This window comes from Passer montanus, unplaced genomic scaffold (genome assembly GCF_014805655.1).
Source record: "Passer montanus isolate IOZ18808 unplaced genomic scaffold, ASM1480565v1 scaffold24, whole genome shotgun sequence".
Lineage (NCBI taxonomy): Eukaryota > Metazoa > Chordata > Aves > Passeriformes > Passeridae > Passer > Passer montanus.
Genome location: NW_024367037.1, coordinates 329,065 through 349,244, shown reverse-complemented (window position 1 = coordinate 349,244; position 20,180 = coordinate 329,065). Strand labels below are relative to the sequence as shown.

At 38.3% G+C, this 20,180-nt stretch overlaps 1 protein-coding gene across 8 annotated transcripts in view; it reads left to right on the top strand.

Annotated features, from left to right (window-relative positions):
- Window positions 1-20,180, top strand: part of EPB41L4B (erythrocyte membrane protein band 4.1 like 4B) — a 169,666-nt gene that overhangs the window by 122,690 nt on the left and 26,796 nt on the right. For 4 of the 8 annotated variants that reach the window (XR_005627624.1, XR_005627623.1, XM_039711023.1 and 1 more), the window contains exons 19-22: window positions 714-781; window positions 13,521-13,625; window positions 16,469-16,622; window positions 17,039-17,116. Coding sequence is in view for 4 of the 8 variants with exons in the window: in XM_039711023.1 (XP_039566957.1) it covers window positions 714-781; window positions 13,521-13,625; window positions 16,469-16,622; window positions 17,039-17,116 (405 nt within the window). In the remaining 4 variants the exon portion in view is untranslated. The remainder of the gene's footprint in view (window positions 1-713; window positions 782-13,520; window positions 13,626-16,468; window positions 16,623-17,038; window positions 17,117-20,180) is intronic. The other 4 variants (XR_005627626.1, XR_005627625.1, XM_039711024.1 and 1 more) reach the window with 1 other exon arrangement.

The following is a 20,180-nucleotide window of genomic DNA, read 5'->3' as shown; positions in this document are numbered from 1 at the left end:
GTAGTCAGTATTTTCTGTAGTGGGGTGCAGTGTTGTCCTCACACTGGCATTTATACATGGATTGGGAATACTGCATCTCAGATGAAGAGTATATCAATACCTGCCTAGATTGGGCATTTCCCGGGTGATAAAGCAATTTCCATGCAAGGTATTTCGCAATACTAGTATTTTCAGATCAACAGACAAATGGCATATGAGAGGCAGGACTCTGTAATTTAGCAGAGAGCAGTAGTGAGTGAAATTTTCTGTGAATTGTGCATACACTGTGAATATATGTAGGGGATCACATTTTTCACTTAGGTTTTCAAAAACTGAATGAAAAGTTGGCATCATTATTTCAGAATAAATATTTATTCTACTCCAATTGAAAGGACAGCTCAATTACAGTATGTTTGTCTGTGTAGATTTTGTATGATTTCTGTTCAAGTGCTTTCTGGAGGGACCATCAATATCGGTGTTCCTTTCTTTCTCCTCCAGTACCAATCTCTCCCTTACACTATTGCCCTGCACATTGTACATTGTTGCTCATCACAGTGAATCTCAGTTCTAGGAGATGAAAACCCAAAAAGATCATGTATTTTAAATCTGGGCAGAGTAGGCATTTTGGGTACTGCAGTTTTCTGAGATGCTTACAGGAATACTTTTTTAATAAACAGTTGTATTATCCTAAGTGCATGGACCTTGTACTAAACTTTTGCTCCTTCTTTTAACAGGCTGTGAAAGAAGAGACCTCTTTTGTAAATCCCAGTAAGACCTCCAGTCTGCAGGACCCTAATGTAAGGTCTGTTGCTTCTTGTCTGTAGGGGAAGCAAAAAATTAATGTATGATGTAATGAGGCATTTCCCAAACATTATTTCAACTTGTTGTTACAGTTCAATTTCCTTATCTCCAGGTTGCTGTGTAAAGTTCACCATGCAATGACCTGAGGAGAAGGTGGCTGTCAGAACACTGCTTATTTTATACATCTATATCAGATATAGTTTAAGACTTGATAAAATCTTAGCTTTAAAGATCAGGCTTAGTGTTTCTATTTGAATAAATGACAAAAGCTCTGGGTGAGATATTGGGTCTAGTGACAATCTTTAAAAAGCTTATATAAAAATAAGTCAGTTTTCATAACTTTTCTATCGGAAGTTTGCTAGGTGTCCAAACTGGAATATCCCTGTGTCTGCATTTTCCTGATTTGTGCAAGGTCTTTTCTTTGCAGAAGAAGAGGCATTTGGTATACAGTCTTTAGAAAAAATGGCTCATTTGCAGACAGTAGTGACTACTTCTGATTGTACTTTTCTTCTGTTGATAGAGCATAATAGTCTTTATTGGAGTGTCCATTTTGAAGTGGCATATTAATTGTAAACATTATTTGAGTGGCACAGTATGCTGTCTTCCAGCAGGTGATTAGAGAAGAGGTTACAGCAGGAGCATTTGGAAATCTCCTGCCTCTATGTGTGTAGTAGTTCCATCATTTTGAACATCTGCAGTGTTGAAATCTGAGGGGAGAGTTGGAGGGAAAAATATTGTGGATTCACAGCACGGCTGGTAATCAGCTAATTACACAAGTGCATCTGTTTTTTATATGTTCACGTATATGAAATATACATATGTACTGGAGCACTAGTCATCTCATGATTTTATTTTATTATTTTTGGGTGGTGATTCTTGCAACAGAAAACAGACATTTAATCACTTTATAGAAAAATGTAGTTGAGGGGAATAATGAATTAGGTTTGAAAAACTAAGTCATTCTGAACTCAAGCAAAAACACTTATAGTTGGGAAAATTTGTCAACCTATTTTTCAAATGTGTATTTTCCCTACAATGTGATAAATCTGTGCTAGCCTTCAAAAACCACTTCATTCAGAAATTCCTTTCTGACCAGACTGGGCTAGCAGAGTTGCTGTGTTTGCTTAATGAAAGCAGCCACCTAGAGAAGAATGGTGGGGATGGTTGGTGGTGCTGAGGCAGGAGGAGACGCGAGAGCGATGCTATTGCCTCCCATGGCAGCGCCTGGCTTGCTTGCAGGGCAGCTGTGATTCCCTGTTTTTCTGTCTCTTATCTCAGGATACCCTGTGGAGCTGAAATGTCTCACCTGAGAGGCTATGATTTTCTCATTTGTTTGTCCAAGACTCTATAAAGTCAGTTTGATATTTAGAATCACCCATTTTTCCTCTGTGTCATTGCTCTTCTTAGACCTGCACAAAACTTTCTTGAGAAATTCTTTTGTTTCTTAAGAAAACTCATCACATACATTGCACAGTAACCTATTTCTTTGTTTAATTGAAATGGGTTTCCCATCTTGTCTCTGCCACAGCACTTTGTTGGTTTGCTGTCACTTCCAGAAGCAGTTCAGGAGGACCTAATTTGTATATCCCTGTGTGACTGGGAATGTGGCTACAGACTTGTTTTCTTTAGTCACTTCTGCTGAACTTCTACATAATATCTGTAGAAAAGCCTTTTTACTCCACATTTTGGAATAGGTTCTCTCCTGCTGCATCATGTTGAACTGTAAATGAGTGGTGTGCTTTGTAAAGTGCTTTTTAGTAAAGTACTATTCAGCATGGGGTAAGGTTGGTAACCAGGCTGCAAAGCAAATTTCACTGTTTTCTTTCACACACATCCAAGCTTATAAAATTGTAAGAGTCACTATGGAGTTCTTGGTATGCAGAGTTCTGGTGTATATTTGTCTAATATTTATTTTTATCTGTGTTATGTCAAGCATCATTTCCTCTACAGTGAGTTGTACCAAATGAAATGGTATTCTTTTATTGCTGTGTCCTGAAGGTGCATATATACAAGTAATCAATGCTCAGGAATAGACCAGTTTTATGGGATAGACCAATTTTAGCAGCATGCATTCAAAACTCTGAGAAAAATACAAAATAAATCCAGTGTCTAACCATTTTCTTTCTCCTTCAAGCAGCTACCCTTTCTGCTGGGCTATATGCACCTTTGCAGGCAGCCAGCATGTGATCTATTTGCCAATAACATTCTCTATAACCTCTGTCTTGTGGAATTTGATGGACATAAATGAGCCTTTGCTCTGCTAGGAATTGCATCTGAGTAGAGCCAAGGGTTAGTTCATACTGGGAGACAAATTGTCTCAGAGCTTTTCTCTTCTCTTTAGCAGAGACAAGCAAAACAACCCTTGGTAAAAAACCCTTTCATGTGGAATATATATATTTTTTTTTTCCCTGCAAGTACTCATACAGACATTTCTGTAAACAACACCTCTGTGAATCTTTGAGGACTCTTTGCTGAAATATCTTGCCAGTTGAAACCTGTAGCTGTCACAGCTTTTTAACAATACTCCACTCTTTTCATCCATACAAGGGATTTATAGCAGGGACAATGACTTTGTGTATTTTTCACACTGATAACTGTACAAAACACTACAAAATTCTTTGTTATTTCCAAACCTAAGACATAGGGAAATTCATTCAGGCCTGCTAGTTAGCAAACATATGCAGTTTTGAGCAGTAACTGAAGCATGAATTGTTCGTATTAATGGGGAACTAGAGGGTGACACAGGAGGGCAGTAGGGCTTATTTGATTAAAAAACTGTGCTCTTTTTGCTACCATTTTGTCTGCTCTTCCATTGCCATTCTGAATATTACACTTTTAATGAATTAACTGCTTGGATATGGCCTGTAATCTCCCATAGCAATTATTTTAGCATCTGCCATGACAGACTCAATTTGGCTAACAATTTCTAGAGCTCTTTGTAGAATTAGTTCTGGTTCAACTAGTAATTACTCATATGTCTGTGTGGTATAGCCGTTTTCCTACAAGTAGGTCTCCAGTAATTTTCTTGGGCATGGCCCCAGGATAATGTTGTACTATGCAAAGTTGTCATGTATCAGGCAGTTTATCCACCTGTTTTCTGTGTCTTCTGGCAACCTCCAAACACTTCTTTATGTAAGTAATTTTAAATATGAGGAAGAGGGAATCAGAGCTGAAGCTGAAGTAGCACTAATTTTTCAGCTTTCAGGAGGAGAAATCTTTTAAATTTGCTCAGTCATTTGGTGCACAGGCTGGAATTGCAAGGTTGTCTCCTGATCTTGCTGTTAATAGGTAACCTGTACACACCAGATTAGGCTGCAGGAGGATATGGGATCACAGCAGACTGCAGTCCTTTCTCACTCCCTGCTTCTGGAGAGCAGTCTTGCATGTTTCTGTAGGTTTTCCTCCTCTGGATAGGATTTTTATTTCCTCCCAGACTGTTTCAAGTGCTGGTTCCAACATTAAACGATGAAAAAGCTGGTGACTCAGTAACCCAATATGTGCTGCAGTGTTCCAGCTTGCATCCTCTTTAATCCTCAGTTAAGACTGATAGAGCACACTATGATTTGGGACATAGTTGTACATTCCCCTTGGTGACCCTGCTGCTTTGCAGATAGCCTGTAACAGAGCTGCAAACCTGGACAGTGGCTACAGGGAAGTTGGATTGTTGCCTCAGCTGGATCCGTCCGGGCTGCATGTGACAGAGTTCTCAGCTGAGCAAAGTCAAATGAGAGCAGCTAACAGGAAGGGAGTTTCTCTAGCAGGTTAAATAGGATAGCCATGAGTTACCTTGATAAGACACAGGAATCCTTTGAAGAAGAAGCAAACCTTTCTTTATTACAACTCTGTTGTAACAGATCTGAAAGCACACACATTTTCTTCAACACCAAAGTAATATGTACTCTATAACTACATTCTAGTAACTATATAGCTGGGCTATATGGTGTATGCATTTTGGACAAGGCAGAAGAAAACTTTGGTTTTTGGAAGAAGAAATACCTGGGGGGAAAGTGTTATGTATTTGCTGCCTTTTTTTTTTTATACTACCTGTGTAGAATCAAGAAGAGATACAGTTAGTTTGCAGTTACCACTTAACGTGATGAGGCATGCTAGGATTTTTACTAGTACTTGTTTTCGGATGTAGGCCCCAAGTGTACAAGGGAAGAAGTGATCATATCAGTCCTTTTAAAGGCTAACAAGAGGAATTCATCTTACCATAGAGCTAGAAAAGCCTTTCTAATAGATTAGTTTCTTCTTTATCTTCTTTAGTATTGTAAAAGGACCTGTCATGGTGGCAAATGATCCAGAAGGGATTATGAGGAAGCAGCAGAGTTCATCTGTTAGAGAATTCCTTACACTCAGGTATCTGTCTCTGTGTCCAGATGGAAGTGTTGAGGGAGAAGTGTTTTGGGAGAATTTGTTGATTAGATATCTAATTTAATTAACGTTTGAGATTACTGAATGTTCTTATAGTTTTCATAAGGCTCTCATCATCTGCCTCTACCGACTAGGTTTTTTTTGTATTTGATTAATTTAGCCTTGAGAGTTCAGGGTTCCAGCTGTCTGCCAGAAACAATGAAGAAAATATAGTGAAGAAAATAAAGTGTTGTGCAAAATAGAAAAACGAAAAACATCAGCAGCAGCTTTCCTACCACTTCTGGTCACACTTTCCTCTTGATCAGGGGTGTGTCCCGCCTTCTGATTTCGGACATGGATGTTTCTCTCTTGCAACATATCAAGAGAATGGGAATTGCAAAGTCACCTTCTCACCTTTTTATAAACCTTACCCATTTCTCAGTAAGGGGATGGATGCTAGAAAGATGAACTTGTGAACTTTCTTTGCATAAATTTATTGCCTGATTGCCAGCCTGCTTAATGTATCAAATATAAGGAATATATGGCTAACCACAGATCCCCATTAAGAGAATTTGTTTTCTTAGTCAAAGCTTTGCCAGACAGAAGCATCAGCTGTACAATTTCCCCAGTGCCCATTACATTAATTTCTCCTGAAAACTCTTTGAAGTATGTTTTCTTTCTGGATATGACCACCTGGATAATCCTATAGCATGGATACCTGTGTGCATGTGCACTTTTTTTATTTTGTTTTCTTCTTCAAACATATCTGAATGCAAGCCCAGATATAATTCTGCTGTACTGGCTTAAGGAATTACAGAATTAAGAATTGCACCAAAATAGTTCAGATGTTGAGAATTGCTACTACTTAGGACAAAGCAAAATACTGTCTGTCTTTGGGCATAGCCTGTTTGCCAAAGTAAATTTTAATATTGGGATGAGTCCAACAGTAGAAATGTTAGTAAAAATGCCCAAAGTTAAACAAGTTGGGTAAGCAATTGAAGTAAAATTTTTAAGACAGGAATTACCTAGCAACAGGATTTGCTGATAATATAGACTTTTCTTCATGTTCACGTGCTGCTCAGGAAAGCTTAGATATGATATGTTTGGTACATGTAAACACTAATACCTACTTCGTCTCCTACATGTTAGTCTTCATTTTATGAGGGCTCAAAGCAGGACTGTCACCAGCTCAAGTCAGCCATGGATTTATCTGTCTGAATTTTGAAAACCTCCAAACACAGGATGGAGATTGGACAGCCTCTTACTCAAAATAGTGATCAAAAGTGTAAACATAAGTTCAGTTGTCAGGCAGGAGCCCTCTTCAGCTGAAGCCCTCAAGTTGGCTGGTCAGTTGTTACTGTTCTTGTTGCTGTTGCCATTTGCTGTCATGCACCATGTGGTACATTTATGCACTGCAATATTTATTTCCCTTAAAATATGCTTTTGGGTTACTGCCAGCTTTGGCAGGCTTTATATCCCACATGGTTCAGGATTTGTCTGTGGATTTCTTTCTGTTTAGACCAACTGCTGCATCACCCTTTGTTGATCCTTGTTATCCAAATTATCTCATCTTTCACAGGATTGCAAATAGCAATATTCTTCTTATGTGGGAGTAGGTATAAGCACCAGCTGGTGCTTTGTGCATTCATTTATTCTAATTTTCTTTGTAAATCTTCCCATCCAAAACCAAATTACGCCATTACATTGAGACTAATTACATTAGGAGCTGCTCAACACGTAACGTAAAATTAAATGTTATCTCGTAGAGCTTGATGATGCTGCACACCAGAAAAGAGGGGTGGAAAACATTAAATTATATCAAGTTTTACGGGGTGCAGATGAATCAGGAGAAGTAATTTCAGGCGCTCTTCTGAATGCCTACTACAGAGTAAGCTTTGCTCATACAGATTGTCAGAATGTGATTAAGCTGCTGTGGCTTGTGCCTCTGGGGTGCACTGGGCTTTGAGTCCTGCTGCCTCACAATTTATGGGAAAATGTCCAACACCTTTTGTGACCAAAGTGATACTTCTAAAATACAACTTCCATGTATCATCAAGGAGGGAGTGTTTCTCAAAGTAATGTCTGCACTCTTGTGGTTTTGCCTCTCCATTCTCACCTGCACAAACTTTATTAACATTTAAATTGTCATCTTTTACTCTGAGCTAACATCCTGCTGACATACCTCAGTCTGAACCTGAACCATGTCTTTTAGAGAACTCTTGCTCTCTGCAGGTGTTCTTAAAATATGACTGTATAAGCAAGGTGCAAAGATGTTTGTCTAATCTGTACAAAATTCAATGTGAAACTAGTCAGGGTAACTTTCGTGCTACCTGATATTTCATCTGCATGATTATGGGCAGCTAGTGTCCCCAAGTTGAAGACTTCAGTTCTCTGGAAAACTACATATGCCCATAAGAACTTCCAGGAAATTCAGAACTGAAGCTGATCAAGAATTATGTGCTTGCTCTTACCTGGCATGAACTTCAGTGAATTCAAGCAGGCTGCTTTTTCTTAAACTGAGAAGGGAGTTAACTCTGTGAGGCAAAGTCTGAAATATTACATTTAAATATCTCCTTCTAAATATATTGTGAAATATTCTAGGTAAACTAAAATACTTATCTCTGTTGGCTTCTTCCTAAGAAATTTGGATTGCTTTTAAAAAGCTCGTTTTCTCATTCAGTCTTTACCTTAAAAAATTATTATAAAGAATCATTCTCCAACTGAAAAATTTCAACCAACATTTCCAAAAATAAATATCTAAATACACATCACCCTGGCCTTAGTCCAAGGACAAGTTAATGGATCTACTGCTCTAGCTTTTTGCAGGAACCTCACACAGTAATTTCTGCATCAAAGTCATAACTTCAGGCTGAACTCTTGAATAGCCCTTGCATGCCAGTCTGCATTAAACATTGCAGACAGCACACCTAGGTACGTTCTTTGATTTTATTCTGAGTATTAAAGACCTCTTTGAACTGCTGCCTGAAGCCGAATGCTGATGAATTGTTTGTAATTGTATTCCAAACTACAGAGAAAGGAGCAGCACTCAGACCTTTCAGATGAGGTTAAGCTAATGAAATACCCCACTGGAGGTGCATTTCTTTAGCTCTATCCTGTGTCCCCTAAACTGTGCCTTGGAAAGCACAGGACTCATTATGGCTGTCCTGGTTGCTGTGAGGAAGGGTAGAATTTGTGGCTCAGCTTGACCTTAGATACCAGGTGTTGACCTCCTACATTACCCTGAGCTGTGAAAGGAAAGTCAGCTCCTGTATCATCATTATCTATCTTTTGGACCACAGGGGCACCGTGCTTTTGTCTAGACTGCATGTAATTTTCATTGCAGGGGCAATGGAGGGTGTGGAATTTTTTCCTTTACAAGAAGCAGAACTCAATTTGGTAGTAAGAAAAGCACATAATCTGTACAAGGATCTTTGTTATACATCTGCAATCTATCATGAGAGGGTATGGGAGGTAAAAAGAAGAAAATAACTTTATTTAGAAAATTTGATATGGGCAGTAGCTTTAAAATGTCCAAGCAATGTTTTGAAGAGCTAATCTGTCTTCTGAGAAAAGGTACCTTATCAAAGTGAAAAAGAACATATTGTTTCTTAACTTCAGATGACCTTTGGAAATGAAATGTGTGAAATCCTAAGAGCACAGGCTTAGGGAAGATTTGAGTGTTTGTCTGTGTTTGCCTAGCTTGTTAGGCTATGTCTTTGATATACAAGAGGATGCATCTATCAGATATTTTTTCTTTTCCTTCCTTTCTTTCTTGCTTATTCTTCCCAAGTTTTCACTATCATGTTCCCATTCAAAGGGAATTCTGCAGCCAAAATCAGCCTTCTCGGGTTTTTTTTTTCCTTTTCCATAAGTCAGCATCTGAAAGCAGGATGACTTTCATGCAGCTGGCTGTATCCTTGTAATCATGGAGGTTTTATCCTCTATCTCTTGGCATCACTTTGGGAAGACACAGGGAGAGGGATTGTTCCAGATGACAAAATAAGCACAAAGAGAAAGAGAAGCAAAGAGGATAAAGCCTGTTAAAGACAAGTGCAGGAAGTGTGTTCCCCCAGCAGACTTTGATAGTTTTAAAATCCTGAAGTGGATCCTCCAAGGTAGAGAAGTTAATTAATGCCATTCAATTTATGATGTGGACAATCATTTTATTCCATTTTGCCCAATTACCATGTTTCAAACAAGCATGGAGGTCTCCCCAGAGCCACCCAAGCAGGGGACAAGGATGCCACAGCACACAAATGGGTGGTGCAGGAGTGGCCTCAGCCCTGCAATCAGAGCCCAGGTGAGGTGGGACACCCTGAGTCCCTCATGGGTGGCACATGCATTCCACTCCCAAGGAAGGTTCAAGGTAAACCAGTGTACATCTGTGGTCACTTGAAATGTTCCACAGGGTAATTTTTTTTGTGATCAGTTTTGGTTTCAGTCACCTTCTTGGCTGCTAATCTGTTTTTGAGAACAAAACAGATTCCTTGGGTTTGGGGGGGGATCTCTCTCTGAGTCGTGTTTGTGTTTCCGTGCAGGCTTATGGAACAGGCTGAAGCTAGTTCAGGAGAGTGTGCTGGCTGTGGCTCAGGAGGGTGCTGGGGCTCTCAGTGCACAGGCAGTTTCTGATGACCTGCCACAGCATGCTGACATTCGTGGTTGTTATTGTCATTCTCACCAGGAAGTGACAGATTTTTATGTAAGGTGCCAGGTCATTAAGTAACTCTGTCTTGGTTCAGTACCTTCATTTGTATGCAGTAGTGGTTGGGTACTGTTACAGGAAAAAGGTTTGTGAATTAATGACATTGAAAAAGAGCCTTCTAAAGGAACTGTAATGCACTGTACATTTTGTTTTTCATTTTAATTCTGAGTCCCACTGATCCTTTAGCACTTTTGGTTTTCCTCAAGCTGTATATTTTGTACAGGACTACAGTAGTCTATATAGCTGTGTAATTTATATAGGACTACAAACATGAAATGGTGATTTCATAATCACATAATTTCCACATAATCAATCTATTTAAATAATTAAAATAATTACAGGGCTTCTCTTCAAAAATCATATCTTTCCATATAAGAATTCTGACTGTGGAAATCAAAGCACAGTAACAGAATATTCTGTTACTTTTTCTGGAATATCAATGAGATTTTTTAAGAGTTTCTATGATATTAAAAGCCTGCCATTTTTAAAACACAGATTGGGTGCTGGGTTGATCAAGCTGAGGACTTCTTGCATCTAGTTGCTGTTGAGAGAGTAGCAACAGTTTTGAGCAGGTTCAGACTGAGGAAGAGTGTTTGAAGATGAAACAAGGGCTGTAGTGGAATTTTTAGTCTGGTGTGGAAAGAGGTAACCTAGCAAGCTTTTAATGAGGGCAAAATTCCAGCTCTGCAGTTTGTAGGACTAGTCTAACGTTTCATCTTGTGCTAATAGCCTCTTTGGGTAGAGGCATTGCCACAGCTCCTTTTCATTCCAGGGTAACTTCAATTTACATCCTAGCTAACCTGCAGCATCTCAAAATGTGCAATAAATGGTGCTCGTCTCTTCCCCAGTGGCCTGATAAATATCAGGGGAAAGGTAGTTGCTGCCACCAGCCTTTAACAAAACTTGTATCAAAATTTTATTGTAATGGGAAAGAAGATTTTGCTTTTAAAATAGTATTGATTTTGCAACAGAAGTGACTGGAATACTTTACTGGTGTGGTACAAAACATAAGTGAAGTTCATCTGAGCAATCATGATGGCTGAAAAAGGAGTAGGTGTGTCTAATATTTACTTGACTTTTTTTCCCTACTTGAAAGTCTGTAGCATTCAAAGGAAAATAATAAGTTTTTCTTCTTTATATTGGATTAGAGAGTAGGTGCTGTTTGTATCTCAAACATTTTATTTACAGTTGAGTGAAATTTTTCATGTTAAACATTTTTTCAGCGTTAATTCAGACTTAGAATTTTAAATTTTTTCATATGTATAAGTCACATTTATAACTTGCTTTGAAATCATTGTAAACCGCTTTAGTTACAAAATTGCACTACATCTTTTCAAACAAAAATTTGACTGTGACTATTGAAATAACTGCTTCAAAAGCACCACCTCTTCCTCTATTTTTTTCTTAAATTACAAACCACAGTATTCCAAAGCAGATACACAGGTTTTGTAAAATGAAACATAATAAAAGAGCTGAAATTATCACTTCAAATCTTCCTTTGTTTGAAAGTATCTGAGTGACTTACATCACAGGTTATAATGTTGTCCTGAGAAATTTGAAGCACCCATGAACTGGAAATAGATTTATAACCAGCGTTCTTATTCTACACTTTGCTGTTTCTTGAACCCCTTCATAGCATTAGTTCATCACTTCTATCATTTTGAGGAAATGTTCTTCAACTCATGTAGTTTATACCACTCTGTTTGCTTCCACTCTCATTGAGTTGGTGAAAACGTTTAAAAATTGTAAGGTACCCTCTTACAAAATTATTGGAAAGTTGTGAGGACCACTCATACAGAGCAAGAATGTCAGCTAATATATTTGAGCTGAAAATAACTACAGTCATTTACACCCCTTCAGAATTTGATTTTCTGTTGTTTAATGTGTCTTAATATATTTATCCTGCTTATGTCAGACTTCAGTTGGAAATCACTTTGGGTAAATAGAAAAAGTAATTTTTTTCAGTAACCAAAAGCTACCTTTGCTTCAGCAAAAGAAGAGCTAGTGTTGTCTTCCAATCTGAAGTCTAACTTGATCAAAATAATCTTGGGAGCTTCCATAATGAGGTTGAGTCACAGATTTTCAGGTCAGATATATTGAATTCAAGACTAAAATAGATGATTTGGGCTTTTTTGCCCCCCTTTGTTTATCTTCCCCTTATTTGTCTGCCTAATAGCCTAACAAACTCAGCAAAAGGACTTCAGATCTGGCTGGCTTGTTCTGCATTAATGTAATTGAGAAATCTGTGATAAAAATGACTGATACTGAAATTTGAACTGGGGAAATGAAATATATCTGATATAGATATCTTGCTGCTATCTATACTAACTTCTTGAAATCAATGGGACCAAATAGCAGGTAAATAATTGACAAAAGTTGTTTTATGAGAAGTGGAACTAGTAATCAGGTTTATTATGTATTTATGCCCTTTGTACTTCAATAATTTCCACTGTTCCATCTTATGCTCTGTGAACTCTCCAAAGACTAAGAAACATTTAGGTATACAACCTGAAGGCTGTGCCATCTCAGTAGGTTCTGTTGTAGCTTGACATCAGATTCAGAAGTTATCAAAGAGAGTTAACAAAGCTTAAAACACACAGGGGCATCAGAGGGACCTGCAGTCATGAAAATCAAACATGCTTATCTTATTAAGGCTTTAGAAGGCTAATGCAATGTAAGTAGACTGGAAAAACTTTTGCTATTTGTGAAATGTACCTCAGTGCATGTGCAGTCCCATTAGCAATCAGTAGGGCTGGTCAAGTTACTAGTTTAGAATCTGACTTCAGATTAGACGGCAGAATTTAACACATTTTTAATCAGGACTTTCAAAATTTTTTTTAATGTTTGGCATATTTATTATGTTTATAGTACACATATAGTGTATTTAATCATAACCTGTTTTTTCAAATGAAAGCAGTATTTGAGATGTTTCATGTGTCTTCATGCCCCTCAAGCTCATGGTTGAAATGGTTTCCTCCCAAGGTCCTGAGGATCTTTTATTTAGTATTTATGATTTTTTTTTTAATTGAAGCCTGAGTCAATTCTACTGATAAATGGTTAAGGAGAAGATTCTTTCATATGGACCTCCTCATTGCCATATCTTTCCTTTGCTGGAGCTCTGCAGATGTATTTCACATTAATGAGCATCTGAAACACTTCTGAGTTTTGCTTTTTTCTAGCAAGTTGGAAAAAAATTTGATCATTTTTCTTGGATCATATCCATTAGTTAATTTCTCTTGAGCTGCTCTTTCAGCTGTGGAAGGATAATGTTTAATTTCAAATAAAAATATTTTAAGCAGAACAGGTTTCACAATTCATAAAATAGTTTTTGTTAAACATATGTTTTGTAAAAATGTTTGTGATGTGACTGAACTGCTGGCCCATTATTAAAATGTGGTATTTTGGAAACAGTGACATTTCCACATGGTCTTTCACATAGGCTCTGTGTTTGTAACCAGTGGCTGCTTCTATAAATGGTATGCCCAGCACAGGAGGGTGAGTTTACACATCCTTTTCTGTACACACACACACACTGGCCAGTGAACTATAAATGGAACAAAAGGATGAACTTCAATGGGCACTTGCCACTTTGCAAGATAAGTGTTGATGAGTTAGAACTTTGGTGATATGCCTGAAGTAGTTTAAATAGAGCCTGTATGACATATGTTTTCCTTGCTATTTTTAGAAGTCCAGCTCCAGTGAGGCCTGAAACTACACCAACAACTGTTCCTACAGAAAAGCAGGAGGTTAAAGCTCCCCGTGTGAGGAAGTTAACGAGGCAGTACAGTTTGTGAGTAACACACAGCATTATCTTTGTGGTTTTGCCTACTACAGCTGAAAATGAAAGGGGATGCTAATTATTGCTCTAGCTGTGCCTTCTGAAAGGCATGAGTGCAATTACATGATAATGATCTTATACCAATACCATTCCTTTCATCACTGAGAATCTTCATGCTTTTAATACAAAATGAATTTGTCTTTCCTGTGCAGTGGCTAACCCTTTGAATTGCAGGCCATCCGCCTTTTCCCAAGCTTATGGGTTAGGAATTAAAAACCTCTTTGCCACATGAAATGTCAAAGACCTGGTGTGAGCTGGAACGAGCTGCTCTGTTGGCTTCATTACAACCCCATTTGCAAAATGAGGAAAACATTCTTTAGTTGTTGGGGCATCAAGCTGTGCTGTGAGCCATGCTCTCTCAGAGAGCACACCCTCCCTCTCTGTGATTTGTCACATGAAGAAATTGCTGAGCCTGCTACGGCTACAGCCAGCAAAACTAATTCTCTTAGTCCTGGAAAGAGGGATCTGTGCCTACAGGGCTTTGGCATCCCATTTACACATAATTCATTCCACTTGAAAGTCTCTAGAGACCTGAGGTACTGAGCAGTAGTGAAAGTCAGTGTTGATTTGTCCTCCCATGAAAAGACAGACAAGGCCACCAGAAATTAAGGAGAAAGGGGGATAATGTCAGCATAAACTTATTAGTACAAGAATACTAATGCCATAATAAAGAAAAAAATATATGTATGTTTTCTGTGTGGAATGGCAACTGTTAGTCCATCCAGGATTTCAACATTCTAATTCAGTAAATATATATCAACATTAGGAAAACTTTTTTGTCTCTTCAGAAGGATTCTAATAAATATCAATACGTTGTTATTTTTTGTTTCACTGTTAAGAATATTGTCTTTGTAACAATCTGCATTACCAAAACTGAAACGTTATTTAGGACAAGAAACAGAAGAACTAATCAAATTGAAGCTAGGAGGAAAATGAGCTATTAGCCAAATTGGTATTTGTCCAAGAGGCCAAGACTGGCATGTGGAAACATACCATCACTTTTTGATTGATGAGATTTTGATAAATAGTTTTGAACATGTCTTGCTCCTGTGTGGATTTTCAGTTGTCCAGTATAAGGTGTGAGGAACAGCTGATGTACACATCTAACCACAGGTGTCACCTATGCTGGGCGAAAGACTCCCTGGAGAAAAATATGGGCTGCAATTTTTTTTTCTTTTTGTAAACTACAATTCTGTTCAATTTAAATTATCTTGTATCTGGAATGCAAATATGGGAAATGTGAAGAAACAGCGAAAGTAATACAGTGAAGTCCATTTCTCAGTCTTACAGCTAGTGTGCTGATAGCTTCATGGCTGATAAATCAACCCTAATTCTTATTTTAACACTTCCTTGTATACACCAGAGGAGCTTTACTCAGAAAGGATAGGGAAGGTGCCAGTGAATTCCTGCTGAGAGTGGAGAACAAGGACTGGGAAAATGTCATCTACACGTTTCTGAAAGAGAGATTAACTAGGTCAACAGCTCAGCTCTGGGCTTGTTACGTTAATAAAATGTCCATTCAACAGGCCCAAAAGATTTCACAATTTCTTTCCAGCATAAAACTGTGTACTGTGCATGCTATGGTGCTGAATTCTATCCTTAACCAGAAGGAATAAAAAATGAAGTTTGAAAAAGATAATATTAATCACCAACATTTTACATCATAATTAAAAAACATTGCTAGGCAACCCAGTATAAGGTTGTGTAACCTGTATGTCATGTAGTTTTGAAGTTTTTGTGCTGTCCAGGCATGCTGCCTTCAAGTGGCACTAAATCAAGTGTAGTTCTGTTCTGGAAGTATCTGGCAAGGCAGATACATGCAGTCAAGCTGGCATGGCAGGCTTCTGTGCACTGTGAGTACCTAATTGGTAGTTAAAATTAGTGCTGTTTTATGAGCAGAAGTAATTTTTCTCATTATTTTTCACTGTGCATTAAGCTGTCAATCTGTAGTCTTTCCTTTTCACACATCATTCCCAGTAATAAGGCTTCTGTAGGCCAAATTATGCCTCTGTTTACCTCCATCCAATTGTAATTAACAACTGGAAACATCCTGACTCGGGACTGACTGATCCTAGTGATCTGTAGTCAACGGGGTTCTGCAAAAGTAAATGAAGGTATAACATTCTTTACTGGCTTTAATTTAGTAGTGACAGTAGGTGAGATGGAAAGAGTTCAGCTTGACAGCCTAAAGCCCAGGGGAAGCGTGCAACCTCATCTTAAATAAAATGTTTTCTCTGTAAATAGAATAAATGGGACAGGAAAAAGGTACCCTCACAAGAATATTTTTAAAGAGATCCTTTTTGGAGTCAATCAAATTCTTTTAAATACAGTTTGAAAATAGCAGCATAGAATGGCTCCATAATGGGTGTCAAATCTACCGTTGTCTGATGCCAATGAAGCAGTCACAGCCATGGATGGATGTCACCATATCTGGTCTTATCAATGCTTTCAGCCTCCATAGAAAAGAAAAAACATTAAAGTGGAGTAATATCTAGTCTGTTCACTCATGCATATATGCATAATCCATGGAAATCCTACTCACACCTAATAACCATAAGATTTCCATTTGCAGATGAGAAGTACCTAGTCAACCCATTTTTAAAGGGTCTTTAAAGCTTAAAAAAATCCATTTACTTGAAAAGGGAGCTACTTTTCAGAGGGAAGAGTAAATGAAGTTTCACTTCAAAGCACTACATCAGACATACAGGTTACCAGTGCCTCCTCTGACACAAGTGCAGACAAAAGTCCAGTGGCATTTTCTAATGAGAAAATCTATCTGTTTTTATCAACGGCAGTGATGAAGATGACCTTCCTCCAGCACTGGCAGCAGCAGCAGCAGCATCAACACCTGTGTCTTCAGCATCTCCCGGGTCACAGAAAACATGTACACCACAAACATCAGAAGGCCAAGCACAGGTTTCGCCCGGTGGCAAGGTAACACATGAAGAGGTGAGCTCATGTCACTTGGGAGAGGGTTCAGGAAGGATAGGAGGGAGCTGTGAGTAAAAGGTTTTCCCTAGATGGAATAATTCTACATTTAAAGGCAGTTTTGAATGCAGAGATGTAGTGATATGTTTAACTTGTTGTGTAAGAGCCTGCTCCAAGACCCAGATAAAATCCATAACAGTTTTTCCTCAGCATTAGTGTGCAGTGGATCAGCATTACTCACATGGATTTTAAAGGTGTGTAATTATGTTTTTTTCTCTTTCCTGAGTAGCCATACCTGAAAAACAAGGTGTGAAATTTAAAATCCATTTGGCAATCTGTGATTTAAGGAATTTTAAAAACCCAACAAAAATAACCAACAAAATTACAGAAATTAAATGGTTCTTTATTCCAATGCTGGGTTTCTTTTTTGCCTTTAGAGTTCAACAGATGCTGGGAGTACATTTGCTTTGGAGCCAGGTGACCTCCTGATGGATTTCACAGAGGCCACACCAATGGTAAATAGTTTTAGTTTGTAACCAGGAAAATGTAGAACTTTTCAATTATTTATCTGCAGCTAAAGTGAATGGGATACTATGCAGTGTGTTACAGAATGCACAGGAATAAAGTTTTCTTGATATTCAGTGATCCTGAGCTTCTGTCAAACTCAGCTCAGAATTTCTGAAAATCATTCCACATCAACAAGTTTTATGGCTGATCTTCAGAATGCATTTATTGTTGGATAACTACTTGTTTCACTCTCCTATCTTTACACATTGCTGCACTGGTTTCACAAGCTTCTTTGTCCCTTTAACACAGATTTCTAATATAATCATAACTTTGCTTTTGGGAGTTGTCTGAAAAGTCACTTCTTTTTGCCACAATTTTGTTGAGAGCTTACCTAATAGCCAATCCCAAGACATGTACCTGCACTTTCGTGTTTCATTAGCAGAGTTCCCTTCCTCACTTTAGACAAATTTCCCTAAAATGTGTTGATTATTAACTTATTTTTTTGGAGCTACTTGATTTATATTTTTGCTTAAAAGCCAGAGAGAGATACCAGTCTGAAATCTAAATGCCTCTTAACTTCAGTGATCTCAACTCTTTCATCTCAGATTCTCAGCAGATTTCCTGCATAATCATAATACGATCCTTAACTTCCTCCAAGTCTTCCTGCATTGCAAAAAATTCTAATGCCAGATAGCTCCTCTGCTGCCCAAAGGCATTTTTGCTGTCTTCTAGAAACCATGGTTAAAGCATACAGAATGCGTGATAAGGACAGATTATATTTTGGGCATAAATGTTTTTGTATTAAGGTAATTCTGTCCCAGGCATTGCTTTCAGTATATGGTTAGGTAATAGTTTACAGTATTGGAAAGGTGCTGTGGGGTTGTGCCTTTTACTTCCGAGGCAGTATTGTCGCTGTCTGTAAACAACTGCTTGTGTCCTGTTACCACTGGATGAGAGCTGTGGGGATCCACATGACACAGGCAGACTGAAACCAAAACTCCCAGGAAGGAGGTTGTAGCAAGATAGGTATCGGTCTCTTCCCAGGTCAGAAGTGAGAGGGAAAGAAGAAACGGCCTTAAATTGCATATTAGTAACAGTTTGTTCACTGAAAGGTTTGTAAAGCATTGGCACAGGTTGCCCAGGGATGTGGTTGAGTTGACAGCCCTGGAAGTATTTAAAAGACTTGTAGAAGTTACTCTGAGAGACATTGTTTAAGGAGGGGACTTGGCAGTGCTGGGTTTTGGTTGGACTTGATCTGGAGGGCCTTTTCCAGCATAAGTGATTTCATGATTCTATCTAGGTTAGATTGTCCTTTTCTATATTAGTAGCACATTTGTGGCTAAATTGTAATTATCTGTTGGAATTTACAAATCGATTTCTTATTCTAAAAAACATACAATGTCTTACTGTGTTAATCAGAATTTAATAAATGAATCAGAAAGACTTTAGCAACTGACTTGCTCTAGATAACATAAGTTTGGTTGGGTTTGGGTTTTTTTTTCCATTTAACAGAAATCAGCAATACACACTTTTTCCTTTTCCAGATTAATATACAGGCTTTTCGCCCTAAATATTTTACCAAATCATGCTTTCCCCTTCCCTACCCCACCACCCACTGACATAATTTATCACACTGTATGTTCATGAACTAACCTTCCATTGACTTTCTTGGTTTTAATATTTTGGAGAGCAGGTACTGCCCAGCATCAATCAACCCTTTTTGTTTTGTTTAACATCTATAAAGGTCAGCTTGTTCTCTACAGAGCAGGTATTGTTTACAGACCTTTCTCTGCAGTTTCACTGACTACAGGCTGCTCTCAGTTGAGGTTTGAATGAAAAGTTTACTCTTCAGGGAGAGAGGCTCCAAGCAAAGACAAGCTAAGGGCAAATGTGTAGCTTTGAGACAGTCTGATTATTTAATAGTTCTGTTGTGATAGAATGTGCTGTCTGTTATTTGAGGGTCAAGGCAATGTACAGCTTAGCATCGTGTTGCTCTCGAGTCTGTGGTCATGTGCTGGTTTTGCATGCTGTGACCTGGCCCTTGGGAATTTGGTTGTTAATTGCACCCATTTATTTCACATTCAGTGGCAGATACAGTATCTGAAGGGGTCAATCATGTTGTCTTATTTGGGGTATTTGCCTGAGGTCATAGAGACAGAAGTTCAGATTCCTGTGTAGTCAAGGTTTTTCTGCAGAGGGTTATTCAAACAGCTCTCTTGTCTTTGTTGTCTGGACTAGAAAGAAAAAGACACCTAAACTGGTCATCCAAAATTAGGTTTTGTAATTTGTTTTGGTCATGATGTATGCTGCCAAACTTCCCCAGTTCACTGGAGAGCTGGTCATTTAAAGCAGCTTTAGATATCCTCCCTTCTTTTCTGTAACATTACTTATAGAGGGTGATTAATAGTCACTGAGTGAAGTGCATGATCTTCATTGTTCATTGTCTAACCATCGGTGCCTCCTGATGCCCTTGGGTTTTACCCATGTTTTGCTGCTGTTGCCAGCAAAACAGTGAAAGGTACCAAATACAGTGGAATATATGCTGAGAATTACACTTAGAAGTGGAGCTCAGAAAACCAAATTAACTTATAAAAATGTAAGGATTACTGAATAGAGTGAATTAATAGAAATCATCAAGGCTGCAATGCAGGGATGAGAGCAATCAAATTTGTCTACTCAGTCAGCCTGGAGGAGGTATTGTGATGTATACAAGAACCAGCTGAGCTCTAATGGTCACTTAGTCATCAATACTTAGACTGCCAGTAACAGCAGGGCAATTATGAGGCAGACTGATTTCAGGAAATCATTTTGCAGCAAAAATAATGTACATTTACTAATGCAGATTGCCTAGAGGGAAAGGTATCCTTTTGTGCTCCGCACTTCTAAAACCCCTGTGGTTTATGCACACTTCTATTCATTTTTCAATTAGATCCTACAATTAATTGACTACAACATATTACTTGTTGTCCTTAAAACAATTATAGCATGAGTCTTCATCTTTTTTTGTCACTCTATTGTGAATTTTAGCACCGTATCCTTTTAGCTTGTATGTGAACAATATTCAATCCCTCC